Source organism: Oncorhynchus nerka, linkage group LG5, assembly GCF_034236695.1.
Source record: "Oncorhynchus nerka isolate Pitt River linkage group LG5, Oner_Uvic_2.0, whole genome shotgun sequence".
Classification (NCBI taxonomy): Eukaryota; Metazoa; Chordata; class Actinopteri; order Salmoniformes; family Salmonidae; genus Oncorhynchus; species Oncorhynchus nerka.
In genome coordinates, this window is record NC_088400.1 from 36,920,146 (window position 1) to 36,943,658 (window position 23,513).

The 23,513-nt window shown below is 45.9% G+C and overlaps 1 protein-coding gene across 7 annotated transcripts in view; it reads left to right on the forward strand.

Annotated features, from left to right (window-relative positions):
- Window positions 1-23,195, forward strand: part of LOC115129419 (disks large homolog 3) — a 178,622-nt gene extending 155,427 nt beyond the window's left edge. For 4 of the 7 annotated variants that reach the window (XM_065018609.1, XM_065018610.1, XM_065018607.1 and 1 more), the window contains 11 exons: window positions 6,130-6,244; window positions 12,848-13,024; window positions 13,122-13,197; window positions 14,060-14,159; window positions 15,626-15,667; window positions 15,958-16,008; window positions 16,441-16,542; window positions 16,658-16,830; window positions 18,251-18,360; window positions 18,470-18,561; window positions 18,675-23,195. In XM_065018609.1, coding sequence (XP_064874681.1) covers window positions 6,130-6,244; window positions 12,848-13,024; window positions 13,122-13,197; window positions 14,060-14,159; window positions 15,626-15,667; window positions 15,958-16,008; window positions 16,441-16,542; window positions 16,658-16,830; window positions 18,251-18,360; window positions 18,470-18,561; window positions 18,675-18,781 — 1,145 coding nt within the window. In that variant the 3' untranslated portion in view covers window positions 18,782-23,195. Of the gene's footprint in view, window positions 1-6,129; window positions 6,245-12,847; window positions 13,025-13,121; window positions 13,198-14,059; window positions 14,160-14,933; window positions 14,980-15,625; window positions 15,668-15,957; window positions 16,009-16,440; window positions 16,543-16,657; window positions 16,831-18,250; window positions 18,361-18,469; window positions 18,562-18,674 lie in introns of all 7 variants that reach the window. The other 3 variants (XM_065018612.1, XM_065018614.1, XM_065018608.1) reach the window with 2 other exon arrangements.
- The last annotated feature ends 318 nt before the right edge of the window (window positions 23,196-23,513 follow it).

The window sequence follows — 23,513 nt, forward strand, 5'->3', positions numbered from 1 at the left end:
TGTAGAGGACAGTCAGTCAGTCAGTCAGGAGTAAGTGGAGTGTAAATGCTGCTTCATGCTGGGCTCACTGCCTGGACTCCTCTCTCTCAGGGGCAGGAGCCCGGCCGTCCACTCCACAGACCTCTGATGGAAGGCCAGCACTGAAGAATACATGAGCTGAACTCACAGCAGAGAGTAGAGACTGCACCCTTTCATACTTACTGGACTGCCACCAAATGTCACTCTAACTCTCAATCGTAACATTGAGTTCATTGAGCGGAATGGAGAGGTGCATAGTGTACTCTCATGCCCCCCCTCTGTCACTGGGGTAGAATTACAGTAGACCTTATCCCTGCCCCGGCGAGGGGTTTCACAGCGACAAGACAAGGCTAAATGTCAACCCCAGCAACTCATTACACGGATGAGGGTAGCCCAGGTTTACATGTTCATGTTATAGCACTGTGAAAAGTAGTCCCAACCTACACTAACCCAGAGAACATAGAAACATAGCACTGTAAACTTATATTACAAACACATGCCCAGGCTGTTTCATAACAGGATCAAGACTGGAGCAGGCAGCACCCCCCCCCCCGACAAAAAAATAAAGACAGTACAGCTAATAAGGACAAGCAGTAGGAGATGGCGAGATGCAGAAATGACCCAGTTTCTGTTCTTGTCTCCCTGTACTTCTTCTTTAGGGATCATTCCAAAATGTAGTCTCCTATCGTACTTCTTCGGATAAGAGTTTGTGCTTTTTGGTAGTGTAGATTTGAAGATTGTCGTTGTTCTGTTTTGACTTGGTTATGGTGTTTGGGACATGGTTATGGACTCGGCTCCATATCAGGTTGCGGTGCTTCAATCCCCTCTGAAAGCCAGGCTGACTGCAGACTACAGCTGTTTCCTCTGTTGTTACATGTGTTCCCTGTGGAGCCTGGCAGCTGGAGGGGGGCTGCAGGGTGGTCCTGCCCCTCAGTCTCTCTCTCTGGTGCTTAGGACTGAAGGGACGACTGACAATGGATATAGCGCTGCTTACAGACCTTTAGGAGTTAGGGCCCCACCACCCCCACCCACTACACTCTCTTCTCCATTGCTCTGGGGAGCGTTGACTAACGATGTGGTGTGTTGATATTCTTGGAAATAGGACACTAATGTCTGGGTCTTTTCTTCAGTCTTTTTTCTTGTCCCTCCTGTCCTCTTATATCCTTGCTTACGGCAGTGTTCCTTTTTCTCCCCTCCCTTGTCTGAGAGCCAAGTGGACTAGTCTGCCTGGCTGCTTCCGCATAGGCTGCTCTGTGGCTCCTGATAGTGCCTGGGCGTTGCCCCTAGTTACAGGCAGGCGGGCAGGTGGTGGTGTCGGGTTACCTTCACCTTGCTGTGCCATCCTCCTGTATCATTAAGCCTCAGCCAGAGAGAGGGAGCAGGGCGGAGACTACACATCATGCCTCGGGAGTGGTTTCTGTTTGCTTTGAATCCTCTCTACTTCAGGTTTCGGCTGGGGGGGTAGAGTTGAAGCTGGGGACCTACTGCCAGAGAGAATTACCTTTTTTTTCACATCTGACAGGGTTTATTTATGGAGAAACTGGAGTAGCTTAAATCATCGTTAGAGGAAAGGTTGTTTCTGAGGTTAGGCTACCTTTAGAATATTGCAGTGCACGGTATCTGGACATTGATCAGAAATCATTCTCATATTGGAAAGTGTTTCCATCCAGCCGACTGATTTCTAAGGTGAGTGAAACCCTTACAGGGATGGGAGTCAGACTCATTGCACAACAAGCAACTCTGTTCTAAAAGTATAACCTTTTTGAAGTTGACACGTACTGAATGTCCCTTAGTTTGTCGATAGTGGTGACTTCAGAGGCAATGGTATGTGGTAGGTTCTCACTCAATGGAATGAATGGCATCTTGTCCAGTATGTTATTGTCAATGTGGAACCTCTGACACAATACTGTTGGAACCAATGTTTTGCTTCCACAAAATGTATTTGCTTTATCGTGCCTTATCTCATGTGGTGAGGACTCCAGATACAAACGTTGGTTGCGGCACTCCACTAACACCATTGTGGTTCTGACGTTTACTTGGTTCTCGTCACTAGTACTTATTTTTCGATCAGTGTCTGTTGGTTTTGATCTTGTTGAGTGCATGTTTAATGAGGAGGCTTAGGTGGATTCATGTATCAGGAAGCAGTGGATTTATACACCATGACAAATGGTCATCCATTCAAACGGGTTGGACTGGCTTTCAAATGTGTTGAAGTGGCTAGCTTCCTTTGGAAAAAATCTTGTTTGAGTTCCATGTTGAACCTACTTAATTAATCTGCATAATCAATGACCTGACAGGAGATATTAGTGGATGTGAGAGGAAGAGACATGATGAAGCTCCATCTGGTCCTGAGGTAATTAATCAGGCTGAAAAGAGCCGCTACTGAACCACCACTCTCACCCGAGTGCTGAGCCATACATTCGATGGCTAGGAGACGCTAGTAGTCGACTGGGTTCACTTCACTTCATAAAGCAAGATCGTCGCCCCGCTTCAAGTCCTTAGGAAACTATGCAGTAATTCGTTGTTTTTAATGTATTTCTTACATTGTTAGCCCAGAAAATCTTAAGTGTTATTACATACATACAGCCAGGAAGAACTATTGGATATAAGAGCGACGTCAACTTACCAACATTACGACCAGGAATACGACTGTCCCGAACCGGATATTTTGACCTCCCCTGGACGTTGGATCTAATCCCAGAGGCCGACCCAAAACAACGTTGTCGGCACAGGAGAGACAGACGGAGCGGCCTCCTGGTCAGACTTAGAAGGCGAGCATAACATCCACCGCTTCCCAGCATATTACTCGCCAATGTCCAGTCTCTAGACAACAAGGTGGACAAGATTTGGGCACAAGTTGCTTTCCAGAGAGACATCGAAGATTGTAACATTCTCCGGAAACATGGCTCACTCGGGATATGTTGTCAGAGTCGGTTCAGCCACCCAGTTTCTTCACGCATCGCACCAACAGAAACAAACATCTCTCTGGTAAGAAGAAGGACAGGGATGTATGCCTCATGATTAACAACTTGCGGTGGAATCATAACTATATACAGGAACTCAAGTCCTTTTGTTCACCTGACCTAGAATTCCTTACAATCGAATGCTGACCGCATTATCTCCAAAGATAATTATTTTTGATTATAGTCACAGCCGTATATATCCCCCCTCGACGGCCCTGAAAGAACTTCACTGGACTCTATGTGAACTGGAAACCATATATGCTGAGGCTGCATTTATTGTAGCTGGGGATTTTAACAAAGCTGATTTGAGAACCATCCTACCTAAATTCTACCAGCACATTGCTTGTAGTACCCGCTCGAGCAAAACACTGGACCACTGCTACTCTAACTTGTGTGATGCCTACAAGGCCCTCCACCACCCTCCATTTGGCAAATCTGACCATTACTCCATCTTGTTGCTCCCCTCCTGTAGCCAGAAACAGGAAGTGCCCGTACTTAGGTCTATCCAACCCTGGTCTGACCAATCGGATTCCACGCTTCAAGATTGTTTTGATCACGTGGACTGGGATATGTTCCAGGTAGCCTCAGACAATAATATCGACGTATACGCTGACTCTGTGAGAGAGTTTATTAGGAAGTGCATTGGAGATGTCGTACGCTCTGTGACGATTTAAACATAACAGAATACAGTGTAGTTATTCCCCCCAAGGCAATTAAACAAGCAAAGCGTCAGTATAGCGACAAAGTAGAGTCACAATTCACCGGCTCAACCACGAGACGTATGTGGCAGGGTCTACAGACAATCACGGATTACAAAAAGAAAACCAGCCCTGTCGTGGACATAGACATCTTGCTCCCAGACAAATTAAACAACTTCTTTGCGCGCTTTGAGGCAATACAGTGCCACCGACACGACCTGTTACCAAAGACTGTGGGCTCTCCTTCTCCGTGGCCGATGTGAGTAAAACATTTAAACGTGTTAACCCTCGCAAGGCTGCCGGCCCAGACGGCATCCCTAGCCGCGTCCTCAGAGCACGCGCAGACCAGTTGGCTGGTGTGTTTACAGATCTATTCAATCAATCTCTATCCCAGTCTACTGTCCCCACATGCTTCAAGATGGCCACCATTGTTCCTGTTCCCAATAAAGCGAAGGTAACTGAACTAGGTAACTGAACTAAATGACTATCGCCCCGTAGCACTCACTTCTGTCATCATCAAGTGCTTTGAGAGGCAAGTCAAGAATCATATAACCTCCACCCTACCTGATACCCTAGACCCACTCCAATTTGCTTACTGCCCAAATAGGTCCACAGACAATGCAATTGCCATCACACTGCACACTGCCCTAAACCATCTGGACTAGAGGAATACCTATGTAAGAATGCTGTTCATTGACTACAGCTCACCATTCAACACCATCGTACCCTCAACTCCTCATTAAGCTTGAGACCCTGGGTCTCGGACCCACCCTGTGCAACTGGCTCCTGGACCTTCTGACTGTCCGCCCCCCAGGTGGTGAAGATAGGAAACATCTCCACTCCGCTGGTCCTCAACACTGGGGCCCCACAAGAGTGCATTCTCAGACCTCTCCTGTTCTCCCTGTTTACCCATGACTATGTGGACATGCATGCCTCCAACTCAATCATCAAGTTTGCAGACGACACTACAGTCGTAGGCTTGATTACCAACGACAAGACAGCCTACAGGGAGGAGGTGAGGGGCCTCAGAGTGTGGTGTCATGACAACTACCCCACTCAGTCAACAAAACAAAGGAGATGATTCCGGACTTCATGTAACAGCATAGCACCCCCCGCCCCCCCATCCACAACGACAGGACAGCAGTGGAGAAGGTGGAAAGGGATAAGTTCCTCGGTGTACACAAACTGAAATGGTCCACTCACACAGACAGCTTGGTGAAGACGGCGCAAGAGCGCCTCTTCAACCTCAGGAGGCTGAAGAAATTTGGCTTGTCATCTAAAACCCTCAAACTTTTACAGATGCACAATCGAGAGCATCCTGTAGGGCTGTATCACAGCCCGGTAAGGCAACTGCACCGCCCTCAACCGCAAGGCTCTCCAGGGGGTGGTGCGGTCTGCACAACGCATCACCAGGGGCAAACTACCTGCCCTCCATGACACCTACAGCACCCGTTGTCACAGGAAGGCCAAAAAGATCATCAAGGACAACAACCACATGAGCCACTGCCTGTTCACCCCGCTATCATCCAGAAGGCGAGGTCAGTACAGGTGCATCAAAGCTGGGATCGAGAGACTGAAAAATAGCTTCTATCTCAAGGCCATCAGACTGTTAAACAGCCATCACAAACATGGAGTGGCTGCTGCCAAAATACAGACTCCAATCACTGGCCACTTTATTAAATGGATTTAATAAAGGTGTCGCTAGTCACTTTAAATAACGCCACTTTAATAATGTCTACATATTCTACATTACTCATCTCGTGTGTGTGTGTATATACTGTATTTTATACCATCTATTGTATCTTGCCTATGCCGCACGGCCATCACGAATCCATATATTCATATGTACATTTTCTTATTCCATCCCCTTACAGTGTATATAAGGTAGTCGTTGTGAATTTGTTAGATTACTTGTTAGATATTACTGCACTGTCGGAACTAGAAGCACAAGCATTTAGGTACACTCAAATTAACATCTGCTAACCATGTGTATGTCACTAATAACATTTTATTTGACATTATCGCAGGCTATGAGTGTTGTCAACCTTCGAGCTGGAAAGTGGTGCAATGATATTTTTAGGCGCTGTATGTGAGAATGAAATGGGGAGAAACACGGAAGTGTTAGGGTGTTCGTTTAATTTATATTTGAATAACTTAAATATTTACATGAAGTATTCACTTTTATATCTGTGTTCATGAGTTTCTAGTGGGTAGACCATATGGTTCAAGAGAAAAATAGTTCAAACATTTCTGGAAGATTACTGGTAAACATTGAAAGTTACCAGTATTTTATCCTACCGTTGCAAACTTAATGTGTGACATTGCGGATATGGACACAGTTTTTCTGTCCCTGCAAGTGCGTCAACCGTACATCCGATTGTGTGTGAGATTTAAATGGGGAGAAACTGTGTGTGACATTCTGACTTGACACCATTTGTGTGTCCCTGCAGAGTACAGCCGGTTTGAGTCCAAGATCCACGACCTGCGGGAACAGATGATGAACAGCAGCATGAGCTCTGGGTCGGGCTCCCTGCGCACCAGCGAGAAACGCTCCCTCTATGTCAGGTATCAGAACACACACACACACACAAACCTCCCTGCGCACCATCAAGAAACTCTGCATCAGGTATCAGAACACACACACACAAACCTCCCTGCGCACCAGCGATAAACGCTCTGTCTACGTCAGGTATCAGAACACACACAAACAGTACACACAGCTCCCAAACTCCTCACATTTAACTCATCACTCACAAATACTAAGATTTTTCATAATCACAAAGTAGGTCATCATTAGACCATCAGATGCCAAATATCTGCTCATCTGATTTAATTTGATGAGCAAGCTTTTCTGTTGGATGCCACACATGAACTATTTTACAAATGGCACATCTTATGACTTGCTAATTCGGCCTGCTAACGGCTAGCTTGTCAAGCTCCGGTCCGCTAACTGCTACCTTGTCTAGCTCGGGCCTACGAACTGTTAGCTTGTTAGCACAGGCCTGCTAACCGTCTGTACCACCGCGTCCCAATCACTCTCTGACCCCATTTACTTTCTATCTCTTTTTGATTTTTAATTTGTTTATACCTTCCGGAAACCTGCCTCACCCAATGTGATACGGAATCGCTATTACTTTTACTCTTATTTTTATTTTCATGACACACTCAAGAACCTCCAGACGCTAACCAGCTAACTAGCTACAAGCTAGTTAGTCATTGTTAGTTAAAAAAAAAAAAAAAAAAAACCTGGATAACACTCGCCAGCCCCCCTGCCCATCCACCGCTGCCCCCTGGACACTGATCTCTTGGCTACATAGCTGACTGTCCATTAATCACGGTACTCCTTTCTGCTTGTTTGTCTTACCTGTCGGCCCCGTTGCCTAGTCAACGCCATTTTACCTGCTGTTTGTTGTGCTAGCGGATTAGCCTCGCCTACTGTTTTTAGCTAGCTTTCCAAATTCAACATCTGTGATTACTGTATGCCTCGCTGTATGTCTCTCTCAGATGTCAATATGCCTTGTATACTGTTGTTCAGGTTAGTTATAATTGTTTTAGTTCACAATGGAACCCCTAGACCCACTCTGCATACCCCTGTTACCTCCTTTGTCCCACCTCCCACACATGCGGTGACCTCACCCATTACAACCAGCATGTCCAGAGATACAACCTGTCTCATCATCACCCAGTGCCTGGGCTTACCTCCGCTGTACCCGCACCCCACCATACCCCTGTCTGTGCATTATGCCCTGAATATATTCTACCATGCCCAGAAACCTGCTCCTCTTATCCTCTGCCCCCAACGCTCTAGGCGACCAGTTTTGATAGCCTTTAGCCGCACCCTCATACTACTCCTTCTCTGTTCCGCGGGTGATGTGGAGGTAAACCCAGGCCCTGCATGTCCCCAGGTACCCTCATTTGTTGACTTCTGTGATCGAAAAAGCCTTGGTTTTATGCATGTCAACATCAGAAGCCTCCTCCCTAAGTTTGTTTTACTCACTGCTTTAGCACACTCGGCTAACCCTGATGTCCTTGCCGTGTCTGAATCCTGGCTCAGGAAGGCCACCAAAAATTCAGAGATTTCCATACCCAACTATAACATCTTCCGTCAAGATAGAACTACCAAAGGGGGCGGAGTTGCAGTCTACTGCAGAGATAGCCTGCAAAGTAACGTCATACTTTCCAGGTCCATACCCAAACAGTTCGAACTACTAATTTTGAAAATTACCCTCTCCAGAAATAAGTCTCTCACTGTTGCCGCCTGCTACCGGCCACCCTCAGCTCCCAGCTGTGCCCTGGACACCATTTGTGAATTGATCGCCCCCATCTAGCTTCAGAGTTTGTTCTGTTAGGTGACCTAAACTGGGATATGCTTAACACCCCGGCAGTCCTACAATGTAAGCTAGATGCCCTCAATCTCACTCAAATCATCAAGGAACCCACCAGGTACAACCCTAACTCTGTAAACAAGGGCACCCTCATAGACGTCATCCTGACCAACTGGCCCTCCAAATACACCTCCGCTGTCTTCAACCAGGATCTCAGCGATCACTGCCTCATTGCCTGTATCCGCCACGGAGCCGCAGTCAAACGACCACCCCTCATCACTGTCAAACGCTCCCTAAAACACTTCTGTGAGCAGGCCTTTCTAATCGACCTGGCCCGGGTATCCTGGAAGGACATTGACCTCATCCCGTCAGTTGAGGATGCCTGGTCATTCTTTAAAAGTAACTTCCTCACCATTTTAGATAAGCATGCTCCGTTCAAAAAATGCAGAACCAAGAACAGATACAGCCCTTGGTTCACTCCAGACCTGACTGCCCTCGACCAGCACAAAAACATCCTGTGGCGGACTGCAATAGCATCGAATAGCCCCCGTGATATGCAACTGTTCAGGGAAGTCAGGAACCAATACACGCAGTCAGTCAGGAAAGCTAAGGCCAGCTTCTTCAGGCAGAAGTTTGCATCCTGTAGCTCCAACTCCAAAAAGTTCTGGGACACTGTGAAGTCCATGGAGAACAAGAGTACCTCCTCCCAGCTGCCCACTGCACTGAGGCTAGGTAACACGGTCTCCACCGATAAATCCACGATTATCGAAAGCTTCAATAAGCACTTCTCAACGGCTGGCCATGCCTTCCGCCTGGCTACTCCAACCTCGGCCAACAGCTCTGCCCCCCCCCGCAGCTCCTCGCCCAAGCCTCTCCAGGTTCTCCTTTACCCAAATCCAGATAGCAGATGTTCTGAAAGAGCTGCAAAACCTAGACCCGTACAAATCAGCTGGGCTTGACAATCTGGACCCTCTATTTCTGAAACTATCTGCCGCCATTGTCGCAACCCCTATTACCAGCCTGTTCAACCTCTCTTTCATATCGTCTGAGATCCCCAAGGATTGGAAAGCTGCCGCAGTCATCCCCTCTTCAAAGGGGGAGACACCCTGGACCCAAACTGCTATAGACCTATATCCATCCTGCCCTGCCTATCTAAGGTCTTCGAAAGCCAAGTCAACAAACAGGTCACTGACCATCTCGAATCCCACCGTACCTTCTCCGCTGTGCAATCTGGTTTCCGAGCCGGTCACGGGTGCACCTCAGCCACGCTCAAGGTACTAAACGATATCATAACCGCTATCGATAAAAGACAGTACTGTGCAGCCGTCTTCATCGACCTCGCCAAGGCTTTCGACTCTGTCAATCACCATATTCTTATCGGCAGACTCAATAGCCTCGGTTTCTCGGATGACTGCCTTGCCTGGTTCACCAATTACTTTGCAGACAGAGTTCAGTGTGTCAAATCGGAGGGCATGCTGTCCGGTCCTCTGGCAGTCTCTATGGGGGTGCCACAGGGTTCAATTCTCGGGCCGACTCTTTTCTCTGTATATATCAATGATGTTGCTCTTGCTGCGGGCGATCCCTGATCCACCTCTACGCAGACGACACCATTCTATATACTTTCGGCCCGTCATTGGACACTGTGCTATCTAACCTCCAAACGAGCTTCAATGCCATACAGCACTCCTTCCGTGGCCTCCAACTGCTCTTAAACGCGAGTAAAACCAAATGCATGCTTTTCAACCGACGCTGCCTGCACCCGCATGCCCGACTAGCATCACCACCCTGGATGGTTCCGACCTTGAATATGTGGACATCTATAAGTACCTAGGTGTCTGGCTAGACTGCAAACTCTCCTTCCAGACTCACATCAAACATCTCCAATCGAAAATCAAATCAAGAGTCGGCTTTCTATTCCGCAACAAAGCCTCCTTCACTCACGCCGCCAAGCTTACCCTAGTAAAACTGACTATCCTACCGATCCTCGATTTCGATGTCATCTACAAAATGGCTTCCAACACTCTACTCAGCAAACTGGATGCAGTCTATCATAGTGCCATCCGTTTTGTCACCAAAGCACCTTATACCACCCACCACTGCGACTTGTATGCTCTAGTCGGCTGGCCCTCGCTACATATTCGCCGCCAGACCCACTGGCTCCAGGTCATCTACAAGTCCATGCTAGGTAAAGCTCCGCCTTATCTCAGTTCACTGGTCACGATGGCAACACCCATCCGTAGCACACGCTCCAGCAGGTGTATCTCACTGATCATCCCTAAAGCCAACACCTCATTTGGCCGCCTTTCGTTCCAGTACTCTGCTGCCTGTGACTGGAATGAACTGCAAAATCGCTGAAGTTGGAGACTTTTATCTCCCTCACCAACTTCAAACATCAGCTATCCGAGCAGCTAACCGATCGCTGCAGCTGTACATAGTCTATTGGTAAATAGCCCACCCATTTTCACCTACCTCATCCCCATACTGTTTTTATACTGTTTTTTTACTTTATTTATTTATTTACTTTTCTGCTCTTTTGCACACCAATATCTCTACCTGTACATGACCATCTGATCATTTATCACCCCAGTGTTAATCTGCAAAATTGTATTATTCGCCTACCTCCTCATGCCTTTTGCACACATTGTATATAGACTGCCCATTTTTTTTTCTACTGTGTTATTGACTTGTTAATTGCTTACTCCATGTGTAACTCTGTGTTGTCTGTTCACACTGCTATGCTTTATCTTGGCCAGGTCGCAGTTGCAAATGAGAACTTGTTCTCAACTAGCCTACCTGGTTAAATAAAGGTGAAATAAAAAATAAAAAAATAAAAAAAATGACTGGCGAAGGTTCTGCTGGTATCATAATGTTATCACGCTGTGGGCATGAAGCCAAACTGTATGGAACCCCAGCCAGTAAGCCAACCAGCCAGTCCGTCAGGAAGAGCAACAGGTGGCAGGCAGGCCTCTCGCTCTCTCTGCTATAATGAGTGCAGCTGCCTGATTCAGGACAGGAAGGACTCTGGGTGGGTCATGGTGAAAAGGATTCTTCTATGATGTAACACTCATGTCCTAAGTACTGGAACCATATTTCAACTTAAGTGCTGTGTAGCAGCTTCACGTGAGCCCGATATGTAGGTTACAACCCCTGCAATAATGAACACTTTCAGATCCTATTTGATGGAGATTCTTGACAGAGAAAGAAGCATCTTACTATGAACACAAGCCAGATCAAAACACTTGAAGTGTAATCGGTTCAATGTCCTAAAGGGGGGAAAAAAAGGTAAATGAAAAAAGTAAGTTTCTTCTGCTGTGTGATTTGACCATTCGTGTTGTCCCCCAGCAAGACTGTAGCTCACTGGGCCACCTGTAGACTGCGTAAACCAGGATGACTAATGCTCTATAAGACTCCTGTCAGCCAGGGAGAACCATCCTCTCCTTTCATCTGTGTGGGTGACTAAGCATACAGTTATGGAGGAAAAGGCTGTCTGTTTTAGCCCACTGCAGCAGCCTCTGGAATGTGAGGAGGCCTCTCCAGTGCTCACACACACTGCAACAACACCCACACGCACACCCAGGGCGTGTCTGAATGCCTATGTGAGGGGAGGCAGTCATGCAACCTGGCAGTGAGACTCAATACCATTACCTGCAGGTAGCTAGTAGCAGGGCAGTCTGAATACTTCAGACCAGCAACCAGTAGGGAGAACACACTGGACCTTCAGACCAGGCAACCAGTAGGGAGAACACACTGGACCTTCAGACCAGGCAACCAGTAGGGAGAACACACTGGTAATAGTAACTCCACACTGGACCTTCAGACCAGGCAACCAGTAGGGAGAACACACTGGACCTTCAGACCAGGCAACCAGTAGGGATAACACACTGGACCTTCAGACCAGGCAACCAGTAGGGAGAACACACTGGACCTTCAGACCAGGCAACCAGTAGGGAGAACACACTGGACCTTCAGACCAGGCAACCAGTAGGGAGAACACACTGGACCTTCAGACCAGGCAACCAGTAGGGATAACACACTGGACCTTCAGACCAGGCAACCAGTAGGGAGAACACACTGGACCTTCAGACCAGGCAACCAGTAGGGAGAACACACTGGACCTTCAGACCAGGCAACCAGTAGGGAGAACACACTGGACCTTCAGACCAGGCAACCAGTAGGGAGAACACACTGGACCTTCAGACCAGGCAACCAGTAGGGAGAACACACTGGACCTTCAGACCAGGCAACCAGTAGGGTTAACACACTGGACCTTCAGACCAGGCAACCAGTAGGGAGAACACACTGGACCTTCAGACCAGGCAACCAGTAGGGAGAACACACTGGTAATAGTAACTCCACACTGGACCTTCAGACCAGGCAACCAGTAGGGTTAACACACTGGACCTTCAGACCAGGCAACCAGTAGGGAGAACACACTGGACCTTCAGACCAGGCAACCAGTAGGGAGAACACACTGGTAACACCACACTGGAACACGAAGTGTCCTGCAGAACCAGGTCAGATTGGTGGCAGCAGTGGAACCTGTAGAGCAGGAATTCCTCCCTGTAAAATAGCAGTGGTTGACCTGTCTGACAGAGAACAGACAGCCTGCAGCAGCCTAGCTGTCTTCAATAGATACTGTGGCAACAAAGAAGCCAGTGTCTGTTTTGCAATAACATTGTCAAGTTTCATCATGAGAAGCAGTGGGTTTTAAACTTCATAACCTGTTACTAGTATGGTGCAGTAATATGTTGTTGAGTGATTGACTCTAACACCCCTCCCCTGTCTCTCTCTCTCTCTCTGTGTCTCTCTCTCTCTGTGTCTCTCTGTCTCTGTCTGTGTGTAGAGCTCTGTTTGACTACGACCGGACCAGAGACAGCTGTCTGCCCAGCCAGGGCCTGAGCTTCTCCTATGGGGACATCCTGCATGTCATCAACGCCTCCGATGACGAGTGGTGGCAGGCGCGCCTGGTCACGCCCCACGGGGAGAGCGAGCAGATCGGGGTCATTCCAAGCAAGAAGAGGTAACCTCAGCACCCCCATTTACTATTCAAAATGTGTAGCTGTTGTGACATTCAAAGTGCCTCAGTAAGCGATTTGAAATTGTTATTTTCTATGCAGGGTGGAGAAGAAAGAGCGAGCGAGGTTAAAAACAGTCAAGTTCCACGCCAGGACGGGCATGATCGAGTCCAACCGGGTGAGTGTGGAGGGCGGCTCTCTGGTTCTCCTGCCTGGCAGTGGGGACCTAAGGAGCTGACCCACTTCCCCCTCCCCGAGGCAGGCAATGTGGGAACAGGAGCAGGTAGCAGGGACCAAGCTACTCACTGGAGCTAGTGCAGGAAACTAAAGACACAATAAATTACAGACAGGCTACCAAACTGGCTCATGCATAATTAAGTAATAAGGCCCGATGAGGGTGTGGTATATGGCCAATATATCACAGCTAAGGGCTGTTCTTATGCACAACTCAACGTGGAGTGCCTGGATACAGCCCTTAGCTGTGGTATATTGACCATATACCACAAACCCCTGAGGTGCCTTATTGTTATTATAAACTGGTTACCAATGTAATTGGAGCAGTAAAAATAAGTGTTTTGTCATACCCGTGGTATATTTGGTATACTTGGTGGTATATTGGTATATTTGTTTATGTGATATAAAATCTGTACATTGGCAATGTGCGAAACCGCTGGTTCACAAATCTAGGCTCTCGTTGGTCAATTATTGATTGGCTAAGTGTTATCACATGATATTCATGTAATATTTTGACCCTGTCATTCACACTCCTGTAATGATATAAGAAAGCAATTTCAGCTTCTATATACCGTTTCTAGGATAAAAATGGAAGTAGCATCTCCCCCTTGCATAAGTGTACCATTCATTTCACCCTGGTTATCTTCCTTAATTTATTGTTACATTTGTATACATTTTGTCTGTTTTATTTCATTTTGCATGTGTGTTTGGTGTCCTCGTTGAACAAAAACATTCTGTTGTGTTTTTTGTTTCATCTCCCCCATTGCCCCCCCCCCCCCCCCCCCATCATCATGCACATCTCCAAGCAGTCAATCAAAATAAAGCGCAAAAAAAGCTTCAACCTCTCACACAAGTTCCCGTTTTACAAGAGCAAGGAGAATATTGTGCAGGAGTTGGAGTCTGAACGTGAGTACCCAACGTGTGATAAGAGGGTTTTGCTTTTCACGCTTTTCCTCTCCGCTTCATCTCTCCACTCACCTCTGGGAGCAGACCGTGGCTGTCTTTCTCCTCTCCGCTTCATCTCTCCACTCACCTCTGGGAGCAGACCGTGGCTGTCTTTCTCCTCTCCGCTTCATCTCTCCACTCACCTCTGGGAGCAGACCGTGGCTGTCTTTCTCCTCTCCGCTTCATCTCTCCACTCACCTCTGGGAGCAGACAGTGGCTGTCTTTCTCCTCTCATTTAATCACCCAGAGAGGACCCACACAGACCCAGGCCTGGGGTTCAGGTGTCGGCCCCTCTCTCTGGTGTCTGTCTGTCCTCTGGTGGAGACTCCAGGTGTGTTCTGCTGGCTGCCAGGGCATGTGTGTGTCTGGCTGCACTAACACAGTAACCGTGTACTGCTTCTAGAGGCCTTGATACACCCCCACTATTTACTGCTGCCAGGGTAGAATCACATTACCTGGACGGCAGCACTAAAACGCATTACGACCAACGGGTCTAAATCCCATTCTTAATGGGACTGACTGTGTCTAATTGAAAAGGGAATTGGTTTTCACTGGGAATAGAGTAGGGTTTAGGGAGCACAGGGCCTAGTGTTGGTCCCCCCCATCTCCCTGCCTTCCAGCGAGCAGCACAGCACACCTCCCTTGCTCTCGGCCAGCGCTCACTACACTAACCTCTTCTTCTTCCTGTCTGCCTCTTCTCTCTCTGTTTCTGCTCTCACCTGTCGGGACACTCAGGACTTCCCAGGGTTAAGCGATGACTTTTATGGATCAAAGAGTTTGAGTAAGTGTGTGGTTGGGACTGGCACGCTGCAGCTGCTGTCCCCAGAGCGCCGAGCTAAATGCCTGTTCAATGCAGATGGCTGCAACACACACACACACCCACCCACCCACCCTAGGATAAGAGTACAAGCGTTAGACCTCGTCTGACTTCCTCCTCCCCTGTAGGGATTTGACTATAAAAGTTTAGCAGGGCATTGTCAGAGTGATTACTTGGAAGAACCTAGTATCTCCCTCCCTTCACTTACTGGACAGGGTTTGCTTTTCCTATCCTGTTTTTCCCTGTTAGCCAGCCAAGCTGACTGCCCAGTGCCGATGCATCCTTGTTAACCGCCACAGTTTTCTTTTGCTTGTCCCTGACATTGTATGTGACGTCCCAGATTCAGGCCCCTCCGTAGGAAACATAGGCAAGGGACCGCAGGGTCAGTTGGGACTTTGTGAAAGGAAACACTTCATTTCCTATTGCTGCCACCTCCAACCACTTCCCCCTATAGAGAGTGATGTCACTCTGAACAAGGCTGTTGTTTTCTTTGGGGTTAAGCAGTGGGACAACGGGGGGGATTCGTTATTTCCTTGATGTTCTGAGACCGGTGGCTACTACAACCACTGACAGGTTGAAACTTTCCCTAAACATGTTCCTCTCCTTGCAGAATGCCTGACATCAAACACCAGCGACAGTGAAAGCAGCTCAAGTAAGCAACCGTGTTCTTCTTCAACGATAATCCACCTAAATGAACAGCATGCTGCACGTCATTACGCCCGTATCCAGAACTTATTTGAGTCCTCTGTGCTGTAGTTAGCTGGCATTCCACTGAGGTGGTATCAGACACTTAGTAGGAAAACCTTCTCTTATGTGCTGTTATGGAAAATGTGACTGCATGAAAAGACTACCTTTTAAACTACTATCAACCACATCTGGTGATCCATTGTCATGGGATTATAATAAAGATCACATACCGTCTTCTTCCTTTCTGCTATTCAGAGGGCCAGGAAGACACCATTCTCTCATACGAGCCAGTGATTCGACAGGAGAGTAAGTATAATATATGTATATATTTGTTCTCTGTAGAAGAGGGTTGGCGACCATTAATGGCTGCAACACACACATGCGCTTTCTCTTGCTTACATACACACACACACACACACACCCTAGGATAAGAGTACAAGCGTTAGACCTCGTCTGACTTCCTCCTCCCAGGCAGGGTAGCCTAGTGGTTAGAGCGTTGGACTAGTAACCGGAAGGTTGCAAGTTCAAACCCCCGAGCTGACACGGTACAAATCTGTCGTTCTGCCCCTGAACAGGCAGTTAACCCACTGTTCCTAGGCCGTCATTGAAAATAAGAATTTGTTCTTAACTGACTTGCCTAGTTAAATAAAGGTCAAATAAAATGTCAAAAAATGCTTCTCGTTATTCCAGTGTTTGCAGACATTAGTTCTGACCTGCTTCCTCTCCTCTCGTTTGCAGTTCATTACACGAGGCCTGTGATCATCTTAGGCCCAATGAAAGACCGAGTTAACGATGACCTGATTTCAGAGTTCTCTCACAAGTTTGGCTCCTGCGTTCCTCGTGAGTAGACCACGCCGCAACATGCATCACATTATCACAGCAGTGTATGGCAACGCTGTGTTTTAGTGACCACACTCTCTAACCGTCAGTTGAACTGGTCCCTCTCTCTGTGCAGACACGACACGTCCACAGCGGGAGAACGAGATGGACGGCCAGGACTACCACTTTGTGGGCTCGCGGGAGCAGATGGAGAAGGACATTCAGGATAATAAGTTCATTGAGGCGGGCCAGTTCAACGAGAACCTCTATGGGACCAGCATCTTGTCTGTCAGAGCAGTGGCTGAGAGGGTATGAAGGCACACACACACACACACACACACACACCATTAAATGTACAGCATACAGGGATGCAAACTCGTCACTTTTCTGCGATATTTGCCGGTTTGATCTCAAAAAAGGTCATCCACATGAATCGTGTAGATCCGTATTGAAAATCAAATCTGTATGCGTGGGGTCTGACAGCAGGTGCTCAGCACCCATTGAGATAAGAGACTCAGATCTTGTCTTCTCCCTGTGAGATCACTAAATAAATGTGACTTCCCCTCCCCATTACTATCTCAAGTGAATGCTACTTTATTGAGGAACAATGTACTTGCCTTTGATATGTGGTTGTCCCACCTAGCTATATCAAGACGAATGCACTGACTTTTTAAGTCGCTCTGGATAAGAGCGTCTGCTAAATTACTCACATTTACATTACATTTTTTACATTTTGTTTCTTAACTAAATGAATGACTGAGCACGGAGTGCGTCCCTCAAATAGAATATCAAACTAAGTTCAGAGCGTGATGTCCGATATGTCATCAGAATGAATCTTGGTTACCCAGAAGTAAAATCCTCACGCGAAAGTTTGGCATGTATTCGGTCCACGAGAGATTATATCAAAATGCTTCATCCGGTCTCACCGGTGACTGCTGTGAGCAGCCTAGCGAGCCATTAGCCTCCTCAGATGCTTCTCTCTCTCCATTCTGTCTGCGCATCTCCATCAGGTTGAAATGTTATTTAGCCGTGATGGCGAGCTGAGGGTGTGCAGACACGTGATGAGGCTTCTGTTATATTTGTTTAGTTATTGGAGTGGCTCGCAGCGCGAGCGAAGTGGATTGGTATCTTTTAAATTCTCCTGTTAGAGCAAGCAGGCCGGTCTGCTAGGCTTTGCTGTCACGCAGCCATAGAGGAAAAACAGCGCACAGTGACAGTAATGCTTCGCCTTTATATCACTGAAAGTTTCTAGGCCAAACCAGTCAGAAGTTATGCTCCTTTCTCCCTTTTCTACTGCAAACAACCCTGTTTAGTTATGTTACCTGGCTAGCTAGCTAACAACATGGTACCTTGGCTATGCACAAATTTGGATGGCACAGGACAAACAGAAAGGTGATAGCCTACTCAAAAAGATGCTTAAAAGGTAGGATGCATATGCTCAATCAATTTAATTTTAAGCTAAATCTGGTATCAATACTACTTGGTATCGTGATACCTGTCCTGGGATCACATCGTTGGTATTGTTATAACCCCACTCTGAAAATAGAGAAATTCTTACGGCGTATAGATTTTCTGCATGTTTCTGTGTGGAAAAACTGTCACCTTTTTGGGTCCTCACAAGTTTGCATCCAGGGTTAATTTCTGATTCATTCTTAATGGATGTAGAGCTTTATAGAGTATGTGGTAGTTTCATACTGACCTGCTCGTTCTCTCTTTCCTCTTCCTGCAGGGAAAACATTGTATCCTGGACGTGTCTGGGAACGCTATAAAGCGACTTCAACAAGCACAACTTTATTCGATCGCAATTTTCATCAAACCAAAATCCATTGAAGCTCTTATGTAAGTGTGTGTTCTCGGAACTAATAAACTGTTAAAAGCATTGCACTTTTACTGTTAACTCCATACAACAATCACTTCCTGTACTGCACAATCATGTCTTGTGTTGCAGGGACATGAATAAGAGACAGACTTACGAACAAGCTAATAAAGTCTTTGATAAAGCAATTAAGCTTGAACAAGAGTTTGGAGAATTTTTCACAGGTAAGTCCACTAGTTATTACATTTTTTTCACAGATGCTAAATATTTTAGATGAGCTTGTATTGTGAGTAGGAATCTTGATGCACTCATGATATTTGTTTGCGTCTCTCACCAGCCATTGTACAGGGTGATTCGCTAGAGGAGATCTACAACAAAATCAAGATGATCATTGAGGAACAGTCGGGCCCCTACATCTGGATACCTTCTTCAGAGAAGCTCTGAGCTCCCCAGCTGTACCCCTCTGTCGGCGCAGAGACCCTCCCGACACCCCGCCCATCCCCCGAAGAGCTCCTCCCTCCCCCTTTTTTGCAGATATGTTTCATATCAAGTTTTAGTGTCATCATTATGTTAATCTCAAATGAAAACTAGTCTTATCACCATTTCTGTGACTGTGCACACCCCTGCATGAGTTTCTCAGCAAATCCATTCAAGACTGGAAATGCCATTTCAAATGAATTTGTCATTTTAAAACAAAACAAGGGAAAAGCAAAATGAATCGTTCTTTGTGAAATGGGACTGACAGTTGAAGATCAGAATGTTTTACAGACGACGCTGGAGTGAGGAGGAGTTAGGGATTCAGGAGAAGTTGCAGACCAATCATACTAGTTGGAACACTGTAAATGTTCATCAAATCACATTTTTAAAAAAGACACGCAAGATGAGAAGCAAAGACCACTTAGGTTTTTTTTCTACAAGGACTGGATAATATCAAGCCCAGCTGATGGTACTGTTGGAGATATCGCTCTTCTTTGTAATTACTGAAGAAATTGGTGGAGAAGCCTACAGACTGGTGATCTACCAGCTTGCTGTTTGATCAGCTGCCAGTTGTTGGTGCTGCAGCTGATACAGACCTCTTGGGAGGCAGAACCAATGGAAGAAATTAGTTCTGAATCTCTACATTTATATAATGAAATCACAAGGTAAATTATCAAATCCTACTGCGATTTTACTACATATTAAAAACGACACGTTTTACACTTCACTAGAATTGTCTACTTGGAGGGCTGTTAGATTGTTTTTTTGGAGGGGGTATTTTTTTGCTTGTGGTTTTTAGCTGCTCTGTGTAAAGGATGGGAGTAGAGAAGTGTAACGGGGCTCTCTGCAAAACACCAAACTGCCTTACATCAAATACAAATTGTTATATTACTACCTGTACTTTGAGGGAAGCTATAAATAATTGACAACGAAAAAAAGATGGAACTTTTTATTTTAAATGTTCAATTTTTCTGCGTTGTCTCCTGACTTCCAGGAGGCCTAACTTGTGAGTGCAATAGACGAACGCATCGCACTTCTGTGGACTTCTATCTTCCCTTTGTATTCTTTTTGACCCTTTTCCTGTTGTAATTTAAGATTTGATTGGATTTCAATTTAGGCAGCCATAGCTCCCTCACCCACGTTGAGCAGCAGATCACCCTATTACACTCTCTACCTTCCAAGAGGAGTGTGTCTTCTGATTGAATGGTCACATGGTACTGTCCTGAATATGCCATCATGAAGGTGGCCTTAAAAACGGGTAGAACAAGACAATACTTGTATTGGATGTCCTAACAGAGGCAATTTAACCTGCTTTTAGATGGTCCCCTTTCCCCCCACCCAAAATAACACTAAAGAGTGGTTTGATTAAAACCTACATTGCATTCGTAAAGTATTCAGACTTCTTGACTTTTTTTTCACATTTTGTTACATTAGTCTTATTTTAAAATGGATTAAATACATTTTTTATCAATCAACACACAATAACCCAAAAACAGTTTTGGAAAGTTGTGTAAATGTATTAGAAATAAGAAACAGAAATGCCTTACTTACATAAGTATTCAGACCCTTTGCTATGACTTGAAATTAAGCTCAGGTGAATCCTGTTTCCATTGATCATCCTTGATGTTTCTACTTAGATGTTTCTACACAGAATCCACCTGTGGGAAATTCAATTGATTGAACATGATCTGGAAAGGCACAAAACTGTGTGTATATAAGGTCCCACAGTTGACAGTGCATGTCAGAGTAAAAACCAAGCCATGAGGTTGACGGAATTGTCTGTAGAGCTCAGAGACAGGATTGTGTCGCGGCACAGATCTGGGGAAGGGTACCAAAACATTTCTGCAGCATTGAAGGTCCCCAAGAACACAGTGGCCTTAAATTGAAGAAGTTTGGAACCACCAAGACTCTTCCTAGAGCTAGCCGCCTGGCCAAACTGAGCAATCGTGGGTGAAGTGCCTTGGTCAGGGAGGTGACCAAGGACCCAATGGTCACTCTGACAGAGCTCCAGAGTTCCTCTGTGGATATGGGAGAACCTTCCAGAAGGACAACCATCTCTGTAGCACTCCACCAATCAGGCCTTTATGGTAGAGAGGCCAGATGGAAGCAACTCTTCAGCAGTAGGGACTGGGAGACTAGTCAGGATCGAGGGAAAGATGAACGGAGCAAAGTACAGAGAGATCCTTGATGAAAACCTGCTCCAGAGCACTCTGGACCTCAGACTGGGGCGAAGGTTCACTTTCCAACTGGACAACGACCATAAGCACACAGCCAAGACAACGCAGGAGTGGCTTCAATGGCCCGGCCAAAGCCCGGACTTGAACCCGATCGACCATCTCTGGAGAGACCTAAAAATAGCTGTGCAGTGTCGCTTCCCATCCAACCTGACAGAGCTTGAGAGGATCTGCAGAGAAGAATGGGGAAAAACTCCCCAAATACAGGAGTGCCAAGCTTGTAGCGTCATACCCAAGAAGACTTGAGGCTGTAATCGCTGCAAAAGGGGCTTCAACAAAGTACTGAGTAAAGGTTCTGAATACTTATGTAAATGTGTTAACATTTGTTTTTTTTCTATATATATATATATATATATATGTTTGCTAACATTTAAAAAAAAAAAAATGTTTTGCTTTGTCATGGGGTTATTGTGTTTAGATTTAAATATTTAATCAATTTTAGAATAAGGCTTATGACTTAACAAAATGTAGAAAAAGTCAAAAGGGTCTGAATACTTTCTGAATACACTGTATATGCTCTGTGTATCTAAAGTTTTTAAATCATTTTTGAATGAATTCTGGGCATGTGTTGAACCACTGTGTTGTGAACCCATGCCATGTCTGGGGCGAGCAAGGTCAGCTCAGGAATCTAACACGCACATTTCATTTCCCCTGTGACTGAAATGCCATGTTTGAAAGGAGACATGGAGAGTTCAAAGCTGTTAAATGTGAATGAGAGTAATTGACTGAACGATCTGAGTGATTTTAAAGGCATTTGCATTGAACTATTTAATAAGCGAATGTAATATGTCTATCTTATGATGCGGTGAAGCTTTGTGAAGACCACTTCTGTGGTAAACCCTTGCCTGAGTTGGCTCTATGGATTCAACAGGATTGAAATGACCTGCCCCATCTCCCTTTGCGGATCTTGGCACTGTGTGTTTGTGTACATGTGAGGGGACTTGTTGAAGAATAAGGAATGCTGTGGCTCCCTACCCTGTGAACGTTTAGATTTCCCACCTTTTTTTGGTAGAGGGGAATGGGTTTTCCTCAGATACCTGAGAGCCAGACCATCTTCTATATGCCCACGGGAAGTTGTCACCTAGCCCTCTGGGTCCCTTACTTCCCCCTAAAGCACCTGTACCTGAAGGCATTTTCTGAACAGGTGTGCCCACCTGCCAGGCACCACTGCTAAACCAGCTGTCATTACCTGTGTCAAAACCAGAGTTCAGGGAATAACCGAAGGGAACAGAGCCATTTATAAACTGCATACAGACTGTTTCAAAGGGTGTGTGGTAGCTGTCAGATGTAAATATGCCCCCAGCAGATCCCCCTCACCTGTGCTTCATGCATGTGTGAAACAAACTGGGGCAAAACATGTTTTCTAGATCACAAATGTCAGGTAAGTAAACAGCTATTCTGAGATATAATTTCCATACAAATGTGCTGTAATGTTGGTATTTCTCTATAGACAAATCTTCAGCTGCCTATTGGAAAAATGTTTGTCAGTTGGGAATGTAATTCCTTCAAGTAGGGCCTGTCTACATGTTATTTCTTGTGGAAAATGGTGTCTGGGTGTAATAGAATTAAACAATTATGTAAAACAAAAAATGAAGATGAGACACAGGCAGCAACCTACAAGGTGATATTCCAGAAACCATGAGGTGCATTGATCATTATCTCATTTAGAACTGCTCCTCAGCTGTGTTTCAACTAAACACCAGACTGTTAACGTCTGGTATTTATACCTCTCGGTCAGCCATGTCAATAAAGCCCAAAGAACTAGATTTAATTGTATTATTTCTATTGCGGTAGAACAAGATTGAACCGAAATGCCTCTTGTGTTTGTATAATTGATGGTCTTTTTTCCAGTGAGAGAGACATGAGCTCTGGGGGGGGTGGGGTCGGTCGGGTTATGGTTTGTCCTTCTGGGTGATGAGTTGTTTGACAGCGCACCTGTGCAGTAAGTGCTTGCGAACCCTTTGATTGTACAGTACTTTCCTTCCTGTCACACTACAGGTGGTAGAGCCTATCAGGACGCTGGGCCGAACGGTCTTCCCTGTCCTAGTCATGAGGGAACAGTCCTGCAACCTATTTTGTTTGGGGTTTTGTTTTGGACTGGACAAGAGTTTATTTGTTTGAAAATAATAAAATATGTGACTCGGTTATATGATTTTGATGTGTTTTATTTGAGTCCACTGGTATTGGCAGTTTAAGATGATTTGTTTAATTAAGACAAATGACATTTTTCCATGTAAAATTCATATGAATGTAATATATGCAAGAGGCTTAAAATAAAGTCCATTCATGTGCAGAAGTACCAAAACATTAAGTAGAAACGGTTATCTGAACTCTCCATAGGGAAAGTGAGGGAAATATTGGGGGAGGACAGGATGCAACTGACATCCTGGAGGAGCTGACTAAACTGGAGACCAGTCATACAAGAACCAGTGAGACATCATATAGTAAACTACCATCCCAGCTAC